Here is a 15,685-nt window from a genome sequence, read left to right on the forward strand (position 1 = left end):
GAGAGACTGTGAGACCCTTGCTACTGAACAGACACTATAGCAATGATTACTATCAGAATAAAGAGCTTTTTAACACTTATTTTAACGAAACAAAATCACTTTCTGCACCTTTCATGTTATACCTCTATCATTAAAATCCTAGTTTTTGTCAATTATTTGGGATATCCACTTCCAATAACCTCACGGCCCACCATCATACTTTCCACTACTGGTGAATTATCTTTGAATTATTATTATTTTTTGTTTTATTTACCGCAGCAGCAGTCTCAGGCTACTCAGGCCTTCATCAGCGTTTGCCAAGGGTTAAGGTCAGGGGTTATCAGGGTAAACGCTGACGAAGGCCGAAATAGCCGAAACACGTCCGTTTGTCAGAGACTGCTGTAGCTCGGTACTTCTGTCCGCTAGTATTTAGTCACCACTCTCTAAGCATGTGGAATGTGGTTTACTCTGACTGATGGACCCGTGCCGGGTGCCTCCACAGCAGCGGTGGAAAGTAACTAAGTACATGTATACTAAAGTACCATTATGGTGTATTTTTACTTTACTGGAGCATTTCCAATGTTCAATACTTTTACTTCTACTCCACTACATCTCAGAGGCAAATATTGTGCTTTTACTTCTCTACAATTATTTTTAAACTTTAATTACTAGTTACTTTTTAAAGCATACATTAACCACTTCCGCCATGGCTATTTGAAAATAGCCGATCTACAAGCTGACAACGTGTCGCAAAGCGACGTGTTGTGAGCTTGTAGATCTGCTATTTTCAAAGGATTTTTTACATTGCACATGTGAAATGGGACATTGTGCCTAATGAGTACTTTCACTTTTAGTACTATATGTTTACACCAATACTTTTGCACTTTTACTCAAGTAAATGTTGAATTCCGGGGCTTTTACTTGTAACAGAGTATTTCTACATTGCAGTATCGATACTTTTACTTGAGTAAAAAAAAAGTACTTTTTCCACCACTGCTCCACAGCAGCGGATGTGTCAGTCAGAAGTTATGGCGTTGTGGACATACGCTCTGTGGATCAATATGTGAACCTAATCCATCAGACATGTCCATCATTCTACACTCCCAGGGAACGCTCTGATCTCTGCCTTGGCAGGGGGAAAAATACAGCTACACTCGCTGGAGGGGGTCACAGCAACATATGGGACACTAACACACTGAACACGCTGATGGGGTCCCAGCAGTGTTGGAAGAAGTACTCACATTTTTTACTTAAGTAAAAGTATTAATACCACAAGGTAGAAATACTCTGTAATAAGTCCGGTATTCAAAATGTACTTACAAAATGTACTCGCATCGCGACGCGTTGTGAGCCAAAGTATATAAAGTGCTGAAGTGGTTAATACGTTTTATAATAACTAGAGGTTTGGGCCGCTTCACGTCCCTCACATCTAGGCTTGATTAGAGAACTGATCAACAGTCTGGGGCAAGTTTCGGGCAAGTGGAGTGTTCGTGTGTTGACCAACCCCGGACGTACATTGGATTTCATTTCAATTAAAGTAGTAGGAAGTAGGATAGAATAGGATAGGATAAGGTAGGATGTGTATAATAATAATTAAAAGAGTTCGGTGTAAACAATATTGTCAGTTATTCCATCATCATTACCCTCAATGAAAACTTTGACAGCATCGGCTCTCTTTCCCCTTGATAAGGCTGTGTAGAGTTGGCCATGAGCGAATACAGGCTGAGGTAAGTAGATGCCAATTCTCTTGGCCTTGACCTTTATTGATGGTAACAGAGAAAGCTAACCTGATAGGGAACTGGCGTCTGCGAAATGTGAAGGGAAGCTCATTACTTCTGTCATGGTGAGGGATTCTTGGGAGGAAGATTCTTCCACCCTGGTTTGTTCCTACTGCAATCTCACACTCAATGACTTTGTCCATCATTTGTACCACCACCATTATGGTGCCGTTCCTGAGAGTGCATTCGGGACCTGCTTGCAGGTTTCTAAGCAGCATGACTGGGGCTCCTAGTTTAAGCTTCAGATTATGGTCAGGGACTCCAGAGGGTGTCAGTGAATTTAGGAATTCCATAGGTACAGAGTTCTTGTGGTTGTCCTCCTTAATTGAGTCAGCTGAAAAGTACACTTTTTCTTCTCCAGGGAACTCAGCCATGCACCTGTTGTTAAGGATAAGGATAATTCCTTTTAACAGGTCGTTCATGAAAGTCCTTGCGGTCTTGTTTCCAATGAGAACCTGTGAGCAATTCGGGGTTAAGAGTCTTGCTCAGGGACAAATTTCATTTCATCGACACATATGCTGGCCTGGCCTGGAATCGAACCTGGGGCAACCAGGGCCTCTGGCTCCCTAGGCGGGCTCACTAACCACTCAGCTATGGCCGCCCCCATTTGATCGTTGTTTTGGATATCGTTGTTCAGTGGAGTGGATACAGTGCCTTTGAGAAGATTGTGTTTGTTGATACATCCATTTTGCAAGTCAGGGAAGGTGTATGAAATTAGTGTATTCAAATCCTTAACCAAGTGGTGTGGTGGAATGTGGATCTGGATTTCAGTGTGTCCATGTGCGAGTTTGTCTTCCCCTAATTCAAGGAGATAGTTAGAGAAGTCTTTCTCAGCCATATCTGTCCTCATGTTGATGTTAAGTGTGGTCCTTCATGGCAGGATAGAGTGGTGACATCTGGATGCAAGCCCTAACTATTTGGGCCCTGCTTGCTCTCTTGATAACAGGAAGTGTCTGCCTAGGGTCTCCACCCAGCAGGATAGTTTTGCCGCCCCAAGGCTGTTTTGACTACATCAGGTCTCTCAGTGTTCTTTCCACGCACTCAACATTAAAGCAGTTAACACTGAAGATCTCGTCCCAGATGATTAAGTTCCTCTCTTTGATTAGTTTAGCCAGAGAGGACTCTGCCTTGATAGCACAGACAGAGTCTTCTCTGATGGGGATTGGATGGATGGATCTAACACAGTATACCTAAAGTTCTTATTCATCGGTATCACAATGAAAACATATTTGTCAAGGTATTAAAGGAAATATACTGCATAAGATAAGAACGTCTTTTTAAATACAATTATTTATTTTATATTGTTATATTGTTATTCTTAGTTTTGCTAATCATTTGTGGGCCCACTTGCGATACCCTCACGTTCCACCAGTTTGCCCCGGCCCACAGTTGGGCATCACTGCTCCACGACGTTGTTTCATTTCCTGGTGGGTCTCACTGAGTTGTGCTTTTTTTCCCATCTTAATCAAGGAAGTGTTTATCTGCCAGGTCCCACCTGATGTTGTGTGGCAGTTCAGACCGATCCAGACCATACTGAATAACTGCTAGCTTGCATAGCATCTTCATACTGGGACTGAAGTCTAATATGTACATGCCTGATAGTCCTACAGAGATTATACGATCTCCCGCCACGCAAAAACACGTTTCGGGCGAAGCCGTTAAACGCGGGCCTTTCGTCTGCTTAACCCTCTTCCAGGAGAAGGTCTTGGGATTGTATTTCCACAGATCATTGAATGTTCGCATGTAGCTACAGTTCTCGCCACCATATACGTACAGCTCTCCATTGTAGGCAAAAGGCTGAATGACCAAAGCGCTGTGGTGGAAGAGGGTGTGCAGAAGGTGCCTTCCGCCAGAGGTTGGTCTCTGTGTCAAACACAGTGACGTGACAACCAGGTTAGTGACAACCGGTGAGATATACTGCATAAAAGTACTTTTTAAAATAAAATGATTGTTTTATATTGTTAATCTTAGGGTTTTGCAAATCATTTGTGGGCCCACTTGCAATACCCTCACAGCCCACCAGTGGGCCCCGGTCCACAGGTTGGGCATCACTGCTCCACGACGTTGTTTCATTTCCTGTTGGGTCTCACTGAGTTGTGCTTTTTTCCCATCTTAATCAAGGAAGTGTTTTTTCGTTTTCTGTTGGTAGTCATGGCTGCCAGTTCCCACCTGATGTTGTGTGGCAGTCCAGACTTCTTCAGACCGTACTGAATAACTGCTAGCTTGCATAGCGTCTTCATATTGGGACTGAAGTCTAATATGTACAGGCCTGATAGTCCTACAGAGATTATACGATCTCCCTCCACGCAACAGAACCTTTCGGGCGAAGCCGCTGAACGCAGGCCTTTTGGCTTAACATTCTTCCAGGAGAAGGTCTCGGGATTGAACTTCCACAGATCATAGAATACTCGCTGCACTGTTCGCATGTTGCTACAGTTCTCGCCACCATATACGTACAGCTCTCCATTGTAGGCAAAGGCTGAATGACCAAAGCGCCGTTGTGGAAGAGGCTGTGCAGAAGGTGCCTTCAGCCAGAGGTTGGTCTCTGTGTCAAACACAGTGACGTTGTTGTTGCTGTAGTAATGTGACGACGTCCAGCCCCCGAATACAAACATCTTTTCCCCGATTGTGGTGAGAGAGTGACCTGAGAAAGCGGGTGGTGGAGAGCCGCTGGTGGTAATTAAAGACCAGACCATTGTGGTGGTGTCCAACTTGTACATGTCATGCGATTGGGTTAAATTCTGGTCGCTCTGTCCTCCATGGACATACATGACCTTCCTCAAGACACACGCCGAGTGGTCCGCCCTCCCCTCTGGAACAGTGCCAGAAACCGTGGGCTCGGACCATCTGCGGGTGTCGACATCGAATGCATAAACCGCGTTGTATAGAGTAAGCGCCCGTGTGTTGTCCTCCCTGATCCCTCCCCAGACATAGACGGTATCTCCTATCGGCACAGCCGTGTGGCCGGAGCGCCTGGAGGGAACCTCAGCGGGACGATGTCCTCCTCTTCTTGTCACCAGAGGCAACTTCGCCCAGATCAAAGTCACTGTGTTGAAGACGTGTACATCAAGAGGACAATCCCAGGACCCTGGGTACAGTGGGTAGTTACCTCCAATGAGGTACACCTCGTTCCTCACTACAACAGGAGCAACCTGAGAGAGGGTTTTTGGAATCCCTTTCACGGACACCGTCAACCGTAGCATTCTCCGTCCTCGAATTACACTCTTAGAATTGAGTCGTATTGTGCACGACTCCACTTACATTGCTACAGAGAGGCACAGGTGGCACGTGAAGCTTGACCAATCCACAAAGCCGATAGGTGGGGTTGGCCAATCAGGGAAGCTGATGACTTTTCGATTTCCCATATATATGGTAAATTGATTGCCATAGCAACCCTAGCCCAGGCTGGCTCTGGAAATCCCTCATGACAGCGGTGCTCAACGTGGGGTCTGGGGACCCCCCCAGGGGACATTGAGGAGTTACAGGTCGGTAACTCTGAGAGTGTACAAATGGAACCAAACGGACCCTCACGTCCGACGAGTGAGAAACATATTAAGGAAAATAAAGCCTGGGGTTAAAAAGAACATGGAACTATAGCGGATGGAAATATACAGTATATATATAAGTAGGAATTGTGTAGTGAGCAGTGGTAGAAAAAGTACTCAAATGTTTTACTTTAGTAAAAGTATCAATACTGCAATGTAGAAGTACTCTGTTACAATTAAAAGCCCAGAATAAATACATTACTTGAGTAAAAGTACAAAAGTATTGGTATCAAAATGTACTTAAAGTACCAAAAGTAAAAGTACAAAAAAAAAAGAAAAATAAGGCTAAAGTGGTACATGTACTGTATGTTTTATGCAAGGGATAATTAATGTATGGGGCGGTGGTCATTATTGAAATTTAAAGCCCGACAGGGGCTTTACATTTCAATAATGACCACCTCCCCATACATTATCCCGCTTATTACAGGGGCGAGTGTTTTGGTATTCTTGCGTTGGTACGCCACGATAAACAAGGAAGTGTAGTGGATCAAATAGAATCACTTTTCGGTTATTGCATCGTCTATTTCTCACTTCAAATGTTTTCAAAAACATTCTTGAGCGCAACGTTTAGTTGTAAATGGCATTGTTTGTTTTTTACATGGCCATGTTGGATTACAGCATAAAACCAAGCAGCGCAGGTTGACATGAGCAGGTGCTCTGAGTTTTTGATTAGACAGCGGTTATAGAGCTCATCGGTCACTTTTTAAGAAATAATGACAGATGATTGACCAATCAGAATCAAGAATTCAACCAAGCCGTGTAATAAAATGTAATAATTTATATCTGCAAAGTAACTAGTAACAAAATAATTGTAGTGGAGTAAAAGTACAATATTTTCCTCTGAGATGTAGTGGAGTAGAAGTGAAAATACTGAAAATTGGAAATACTCCAGTAAAGTAAAATACGTAAAAATTCTACTGAAATACAGTACTTGAGTAAATGTACTTAGTTACTTTACACCACTGGTGGTGAGGGGAAATGCCAAGGAACCAGGAATCACTATAACCTAGAGCAGTGTGGTTCTCAAACGTTTTCGCGCCAAGGACCCCCAAATTGATATGTATGTGGTATTTTGTGATGGGGGTCCGCGGCCAAAATCCATATCATTTTGAGGGGGTCCTTGACATGAAAAGGTTGGAGCACCACTGATAAAGCAACATTACGTTTTTTTCAGAAAACTCTCAGGATTTAGAAGACTTTTTGTAGAATGGGCCTCAGGTCTTATAATGGGTTAACAGTCTCCTTCCATCATGTGATCATGTGTCACATCCTTCTGACAGACTGTCAGTCCAGTCCACCTCCAGCTGTCACCATGGCAACTACTCCGAGACCCCTCCTTGAATAGCCAAAGTGTAAAATATGGTTAAAGTGGTTAAAATTTAGCTTTCGACCCCCTGGTATTCCCCCATGTACCCCTGGGGGTTCCCGGAACCCCACTTTGAGAACCAATGGCATACAGGTTCCATCCAATACATTTAATTCGAATTGACTTGGCTACTCTCCACTTGAAATAATGTGCAGCAACATAATCCTTATATGTGCTGAGTCTGACAATGCTCCAACGCCATTGCCAAAGATAAGCAATGAATTAAACAACAACCAGATTTTCTATTATTTAAAAGCCCAGGATTATCATGCTCCACGGTATCTCAGTGGTTCCCAAACCCTTTAGCTGGAGACCCAAGCGAGAAATTTGATGTCTCCCCGGTACCCCAACTAGTGAAAAGCCAATACAAGCTCAGTTGTGAGCTTGTAGATCTGCAATTTTTTACTACCTCCCTTTTTTATTTATGGAATGTCTTTGATTGTTATTTATTTCTTTTATTCATGACATTCTTACGCGTCCATTTGGTTACATTTATACACTCTCAGAGTCCAAAATGTATAAACGAACACTGAGGATTTCACTGTGTACAGCAGCGGCAGACAGGCTAAATCTAATTATTGCTTTTTCCATTACAGCCTCGTTTAAAACAAGACCGTTTTCTAACCCTGATAATTAGGTGGACAAGACAAGTGCATTCATTTGACCCGCTGATTCACGTCTCATACTCTTTATTCAAGTAATGGTTACTTACTCAGTGGTGGAAAGTAACTAAGTACATTTACTCAAGTACTGCACTCAAGTAAAAATTCGAGGTACTTCATTTGAGTATTTCTATTTTTCAGTATAGTGTATACTTCTACTATATGTCATGGGCTTAGGCAAAATGTTTACTTCTTTTTACCCCACTAACATTATTTGAAAAATGTAGTTACCTTGTAGAGTTAGATTAATATTAGAAATCATACATTGAAAACATTAAGTCCTATTTCATACTTCATCTATTAAATAATAGTAGATAATATACTATTAATATTAATATAAGCTATTCTCAAATTGATAAAAAGTTTGAGGAAATTATTTGAAATTGGACATTCCGCATAACAAGTACCTTACGTTTTGCTACGTTAAGTATTATTTTTGATGCCATTAGGTTTGCACTTTTAAACAAGTGAAATGTTTAATACAGGACTTTTACTTCAGCAATCTGTAAACTTTTATGTTCTACCCTGGATTTGAACACGGATCTCCTGCGCAAGTGTTGCCATTTTTACCATTGAGCTAATAGAGCCTGCCCGCTTCCGCTGGGGAGAAATAGAATTTTGACCATCAGGCAATAGGACTTGTCAACCAGTCATGTCAAACCTAGCCTCGGAAACCCATGCCTTTTTTTTTGTTTCAAAAGAAAAAAAAGCCTGGGGGAACCTTGCAGGAACGGTGGTTTCTAAACCTTGTTATCTCCTAACCAATCAGAGTGCAGAGGGGCGTCGCTCTAAATTTGGTGACGTCAGCGTGTTCCGTGCACAGGCCGGGGGGGGGGGGGGGTGAGGCGGGGACATAGATTGGTGAAGCAATAGGAAGCGGCGCTGGTACCGAGCGCAAGGCTTTGGATCCGCCCTTCAAGACCTTCGATAGGGCTGGCTCCTCCAGTCTATGTCAAACCAGACACAGGATCTAAATCTCAAGAGCAGGGAGACCAAACACAACCACCCCAATTGTATATTAAAATTGGCTTAAGGGCGGCCGGTCGGTGGGCGGACCTCTGACGTCAAGTCATGTCACTATGACTCAGCCATAACCATATAAGGAGTTCCCAATACAGCTACGACTAAATATTATATGGAGTGTGTTGTCTAACATCAATTTGTCATCATGGCATCAGGCGCAAACAAATCAGTCAGCTCCATATATGGGCACAAAAGGGGACATGCCCATATATGGGCATAATGATCATGCATCAGGGTTCTCCATATGGGTATAAGGGACAAGGACTGACAGATACAGAGATCTCCATACATGGGCACATCAGCATGCCCATATATAGGTATACTGATGACATCAGAGATCTCCATACACAGGCATAAAGGGGATAAGGACTGACAGATACAGGTGCAACCTAGGTGTGAGGGCCGCTTAGTTGCCCGAACTCTAGATGTGAGGGCCGCTACCGAACCTCTATAGTTATATTAATATACTCTACCACACAGATTGGACAAAATAACATTGCATTCACTAAACGTTATAGAATGCGAGTACTTCTTCCACTGTACTTGGTGGGGTTCCATGTCTGCCATGCTTTGCACACCCTGGAAGAAAGATGAGATTGTTTTAACAATGGGAAATGATGGGAGTGAGACAAGGATAACTTTAATGACTTGGAGTTTAATGTTCACTGCTTCTGGGATTCATGTTAGAATTGAGTGAGGTGAGGACATGGAGTGGATCACAGAAGCCTCACAGGTATTCCATTCCATAGCCCCTTTCGGGACCCTGTTTACCTTTTTTGTATTTGGGATGGCGGTATCCAGGGTCCCTTGACGCTCAAACCACTCTTCAATTCAATTCAATTCAATTTTATTAAAGTGTCAAATCACAACAAGTTGTCTCTAGACACTTTACATGTAGAGAAGAGACCCGACATCCCACCCTGAGCAAGCAATTTTGCGACAGTGGCAACGAAAAACTCTCTCTTAACTGGAAGAAACGTCAGGCAGACCCTAGGCTCTAGGGTGGCGGCCTTCTGCCTCGACCGTGTCGGGGAAAAGAAGAGAGAGAGAGGGAGAGACAGACAGAGGAGAGACAGAAAGAGATACAGATACAGTGCAAGTAGTAACAATAACAATAGTAGCAAATATAATAGTGTAAGATAGTATATGATAATATAATATAGTACAGCAATAGTGTGTATGCAGTATATAATGGTATAATACAAGAATGTTAAGATAATATACAGTATAGTGTAGTGGTATAGTGTAATGTAGTAGAAATCCACGGTCGTGCTCCATGGAGAGGCCCGGTCCGCAGTCACAGTATTGAGCCGCAGCTGGGGGTCCATGGACCTGCGACGTGGGAAATAAAAGAAACTCCGGGGAGCGGGTCCCCGGTTGTAGAATTAGTGGCAGGCCTTACTAGAGCGTGAATCCGTACAGGGTTAATTACGATTGTACCAATGGGACACAAACCCACACAACCAAAGGGAGGACGAGAAAAGAGAGGACGAGACTGACTATAGGGTGACTGAGTGGGGAGGGGGGGGATGACTATAGGGTGACTGAGTCTATACACTTCGGCTATAGGCTTTATCATAGAGAAAGGTTTTTAGTCTAGTCTTAAATATACAGAGTGTGTCTGCTTCACGGACTGAGACTGGGAGAAGGTTCCACAGCTGAGGTGCCTGAAACTTAAATGCTCTGCCTCCTGTTCTAATTTTTTGGGGGTTTCCTGGAGCCGTAAGCATTTTTTCATACTGTGGACGCAATGGTGTTCTGGCTGGTTTATAGGGCTCGATGAGTTCTTTGAGATATACTGGTGCCTGTCCATTGAGAGCCTTGTATGTGAGGAGGAGAACTTTAAACTCTATTCTGTATTTAACCGGGAGCCAGTGCAAAGAGGCCAATGAAGGAGTGATATGATCTCTTCTTCTGGTTCCTGTCAGTATGCGCGCAGCGGCATTTTGGACTAGCTGCAGGCTATTTAGGGACTTACTTGGGCAGCCTGATAATAAAGCGTTGCAATAGTCCAGCCTAGAAGTAACAAATGCGTGAACAAGTTTTTCTGCATCATTTTGGGACAGAATGTGCCTAACTTTTGCAATATTACGCAGGTGAAAAAAGGCATTTCTTGAAATTTGTTTTATGTAGGACTGAAAGGACATATCTTGGTCAAACGTGACTCCCAGATTCTTTACAGTGGCCCTGGAGGTCAAGGTAATACCATCTAGGGTAAAATTCTTATCGGCTAATTTATCTCTGAGGTGCTTAGGGCCAAGTCTCTCTCCAACTCTCTCTCGTACTCGCGGCTTCCACTGTCTGGTCTCGGGCAAATATCTCGTCGCTTAGAAGTTGCAGAGATTTCTCAAAGGTACCCAGAGCTGCAGTAGTAGCGCGCCAGAAAGCTCCCCACGTTGTGACTGACAAGCTGCGCGTCCTGCGTTACTGCCTCTGATTGGTGAGCTCCTACATGCTTGCGTAGTAGGCATGAGTGTGTACATTTCAATATTGGTGGTATTATTAATAATCAAATTAATAACCATCAATTTGGAATTATGTGTATTTAAAATTAAGAGTCAAAAATTGTAATCTTTAAATTAAAATTTTAATCTATACGGGCCCTCCTTGCCACTGGGCGGGGCTTTTGCCCTACTGAACTTGGGAAGCTAATGAGAAATAAAAATCCTCCGAATGTAGCGAATCAGTCTGGATTCCAGTCTAGTTAATCCATAGTGTAGCCTACCTTTTCCCATCCTAGAAAAGTATTTTTTCTTTGAAATAGAGTGGAGTGAAAGTATCCCAAACTACTACTGTAATACTCAAGTAGATATTCAAAAAATAAATACTTAACCACTTGAACGATGAACCCCGACGTTGTGTTTTGAGCTCGTAGATCGGCCATTTGTGGTGAAGAAATTTGGTGTAGAATGGAAAAAAGTGTAAAGTACAATTGCAACAAGTACAGTACTCAAGTACTTAGTTACTGTCAGTTACTGACATGCATGTGTCATTTCCATATAGGCTAGTACTTTGCTTCTCAATGTTGAGGTCCGAGGACCACCAGGGTTCCAAGTGGACCCTTACAGGTCTGTAACTCTGAGAGTGTACACATTAGTGTCTGTTGATTGTGGTTTCTAGGTCTTGTGTTTCTATGTATTTTGCTCCCTGGCCTATAGTATTCTTGGTTCTAGGTTTCTGTTTGCCCCAGCTGTATTTGTAATCACCCCTCATGTGTATATCAGTCTTGTTCCCCAGTCAGTCCTTGTTGAGTCAATTGTATCCTGTCACTTGTTTTAGTTTGTCATGTTCCTGTTCACCTGTGTCTTGGGTTAAAACCGATTAAAACACACAATAATGGGTTTTGAACACCACCTTGCCTGGCTGTCCTGCATTTGGGTTCTCGCCTCACCAGCACGTGACAGGGACCCCCCACTACATATTGTATAACGTTGCATATTTGACTTTTTCATAGATTTCATAGACTTGTTTGACAGCGCGCTGTCATCAGTGTTGTGTTCAATTCATGTTTTTGTTTATTTTACACACCATCTTTTCTATTCATATTTTGGATTCATGTTAATGTGTATTTTCAGACATTTAACCTCTTGACTTAAACCCTCGATAGTACACTTGACCTTTGGCCTTGTACTTGGTCTGCTCTTTTTTTCCTTCTCCACCAAACCTCTTTAGCTGAAAATAGCAGATCTACAAGCTCACAACGCCTCGCAGTGCGAGGCGTTGTGAGCTTGTAGATCTGCTATTTTCTGGCTTATGTTCCCCTCAGAACAGGGATGCTATATGGGTTCAATTAAGTGGTCAATGTAAAGAAACAATTTAAAAAAAGTTCCCATCACGCACAAAGATTTTGCTGACCCCCTGTAGTAACTCTGAGGACCCCCTAGGGGTCCCGGAACCCTGATCTAGCCCATACTCTGACTCAAGTACCCCTACTGGAGTTGAGTTACTTCTGCTTTATCCACCATTAGCTGTTGGGAGATCATCTCTGTCCTGACAGAGTGATAATGAACACGTGATGACGTCATCTTGACATCACTAACTAATTCAGGGTTTAGTCAGGGTTAGCGCTGCACTGTGGAAATGTCGTGTCAGCAAAATGCGTGACGTTTTATTTTTTAACTCTATGCCTTTCCGCCGAAACATGAACGTCCTCGGTGTTAATTTGATTTGATCCATTCATACAGTTCTATTATATCACTCAGGATTTTACTGTTTAAATTAGCCTATTACATGCGAAACACTGTAGCGCGTGCCCGCGCCTGTCTGGGAAAGGCATCGATAATACACCTCCATCACGGCACACGCACACACACACACACACACACACACACACACACACACACACACACACACACACACACACACACACACACACACACGCGCGCAGGTCGGCGCACAGGCATGCACACACACACACACACACACACACACACACACACACACACTGACACACACACCGGGCATCTCCACCACTCCCTCCATGCTCCATCCATCCATCCATGCACGCACGCACGCGGTTGTGTTTGATATAAACCGCAGGTGGATGGATAAGGATGGATAAATGGATGGATGGTAGACTAAAAGCAGCCGTTAGTAAGACGCTCTCGGTCCAATAAAGCCCCTGATTGGTCGCTTTTATACAGGAGAGTCTGCGTGGATCCGATGGGAACTTTACGTTATACCGCTTTATTTATTATTATGTTCATATTAACGTCAGCCCTGTGGCGGCTCTTTGTTTAGATCCAGGAGGAGGAGGAGGAGGAGGAGGAGGCGACGGGGAGAAAGAAAGAAAGACGGCAAATTGTTGCTTTTTTTGGGTGGCATCACCGTGGATCAATGAACCTGATCGAGAAAGAGATCGAGCTCCGTTTAATGACTTTTCTAATGATTGTCTGGATAATATAACGGCCACAACGGTTTAGTGAGAGAGAAGGTGTCAGCACTCTCTCTCTCTCTCTCTCTCTCTCTCTCTCTCTCTCTCTCTCTCTCTGTGTGTTTCTGTCTGGATCTCTCTCTCTCTCTCTCTCTCTCTCTCTCTCTCTCTGTGTCTGGATCTCATCCTCTCTCCCTCCACATCAGTAGAGAGGGAGAGAGACAGAGAGAAGAGCACCTCCCTTTCTTTCTTGCTTGCTTCTTCCACGAGGAGACACACACCACCATCATCCTCAAATGACCCATCATCACCACCACCCTCCTCCTCCTCAGTGAATCGTCCATTGGGGTCTCTCTCTCCTCTCTCCATCTCCTCCTGGTCCTCCATCAGATCATGGCATGGTTCTCCTGTCGGCTCTCCATCTCCACAGCGCCGCCACATCAGCCTCGCCTCGCCACCGCCTCCAGAGCCGCTGACCATGGGGCTGAGATCCAGGAATGTCAACGGAGCTGCTGCCGAGGATAAGACCACCGCCGGAGGCGGCTCCTCGGCTCTCCATGGAGGAGGAGGAGGAGGAGGGGTGGTGCATGGAGGAGATCTGCTGGATCACCAGGTAAGGTCTGACTGTTTTGGTCCACTTCAGTTCAATTCAATAGTGGTGGGAAAAGTAGGCTACTCTTTTTTTCCCCTTTTTTTTTACTTATGTAAAAGTATTGCAATGTGGAAATACTCCGTTATGAGGATAGTCCATAATTATAAATTTACTCGAGTAAAAGTACAAAAGTATTGGTATCAAAATGTACTTAAGGTACCACAAGTAAAAGTACTCATTATGCAGAATTTACCATTTCACAAGTTCATATTATGTCTAAAATGTACATACATATTTTGAAAATAGCAGATCTACAAGCTCACAAGAGCTTGCAGATCTGCTATTTTCAATATAGACGAAGTTTAAATTGGGATGAAGTGGTTAATGTATGTTTTGTATTAATAATACAAATCTATAACTACTGTAACTAAGGTTTTCAAATGTAGTGGACTAAAAAGTACAACATGTGCCTATGATACTTGGAGTAGATGTAAAAGTACTGAAAATTTGTAATACACCGGTAAAGTAAAAAATACCCCAAAATTGTACATAAGCACAGTACTTGAGTATATGTACATAGTTACTTTACACCACTGGGTAGGACTGTATGTTGGTTAAATTCAGTTCAATTCAAAGCAGCCAGTGGTGGACAGAGTAGCCTATGTAGCCTAGCTCTATAAATAGCCTACTCAAGTATTCAAAAGTAGGCTACAAATTACAAAGTAGGCTGAATTTTGTTTGTAATATTAATATCAATGCATTGTTGTATTGACATTTGGAACATTTCCAAAACATTGTAAAAAAAATAATAATACAAAAAAATAGAAATCACAATTCTGAAATTAAAATAATAACAATGTAAAACAATAGTGAAAATAGCAGATCTACAAGCTATCAACCCATGACTTTGTGAGCTTGTAGATCTGCTATTTTCAAAATATTGTGACAAGTGGTTATTTCATAATACAATAGTTTTTTGAAATTTGGTTCCCAAACTACAATATCGAAACAGAGTAAAAGTAAAACATATGATTCCAAAAAAACTAAAAACCCTCCAAATACTGGAAACAAGTACTGAAGTACAGTAGCCTACTTACTTAAGTAAATGTACCTAGTTACTGTTCACCACAAAACATTAATAATAGTGAAAATAGCCGATGTGACGTGTGGTGAGCTTGTAGATCTGCCACTTTTACAATATATTTTAAACAGGGCTTAAGTGGTTAATTCATAATGCACATTTTCCCTAGACATGTAGTGGAGTCAAAAGGTACAATATTTGTCTTTGAAATGCAGTGAAAAATACAAATACTCAAGTAAAGTACAGATAAAAGAAACCTAAGTACAGTAGGCTACTCAAGTAAATAATACTTATAGTCACCACAACCTGCCTCTCGCCACCAGGGAACTCCCACCGGCGCCGACAAAGATGGGGTTTTCCTCCTGGTGGTCCCCGGGAGCCGGGACTCGGACTGCAAGAAGCAGCGGGGGTCCCTCCAGATCCAAGGGATGGTGGGCTTCGGACTCCTCGCCAAGACCCCCCTGGGATACACGCGTCCCACCAAGAGGAATAACCTCCGCACGAGGAAGATCCAGAACCTCATATACGACACGCTGGAGAGACCGCGAGGATGGGCGCTGCTCTACCACGCCTTCGTGTGAGTAACACAACAAATAAAGGACCCGACTGTGGTCTGCATTCTTCTACTTCGTGGCCACTGTCAAGGTCTCGAGTGTTCATTTATCGCTGCAAGAGAGTTAAAGGGATACCCCCAATATGCTTTTTTCCTATTGATTAGTCACCCCATGGAGGTGAGGTCATCAAATTATTGGCTTAGGAATGCGACAAAAACAAAACAATATCCAT

General features: G+C 43.1%; 1 protein-coding gene across 1 annotated transcript in view; it reads left to right on the forward strand.

Annotated features, from left to right (window-relative positions):
- Positions 1-4,526: 4,526 nt before the first annotated feature.
- kcnq3 (potassium voltage-gated channel, KQT-like subfamily, member 3) overlaps positions 4,527-15,685 on the forward strand; it is a gene marked incomplete at both ends in the record, with an annotated part of 204,083 nt that continues 192,924 nt past the window's right edge. The window contains 4 exons of the mRNA XM_080439974.1: positions 4,527-4,589; positions 4,692-4,849; positions 13,617-13,839; positions 15,223-15,476. Of these exons, the coding sequence (XP_080296100.1) occupies positions 4,527-4,589; positions 4,692-4,849; positions 13,617-13,839; positions 15,223-15,476 (698 nt within the window). The remainder of the gene's footprint in view (positions 4,590-4,691; positions 4,850-13,616; positions 13,840-15,222; positions 15,477-15,685) is intronic.

Source organism: Gymnoscopelus braueri (genome assembly GCF_963280865.1).
Source record: "Gymnoscopelus braueri genome assembly, chromosome: 10".
NCBI lineage: Eukaryota > Metazoa > Chordata > Actinopteri > Myctophiformes > Myctophidae > Gymnoscopelus > Gymnoscopelus braueri.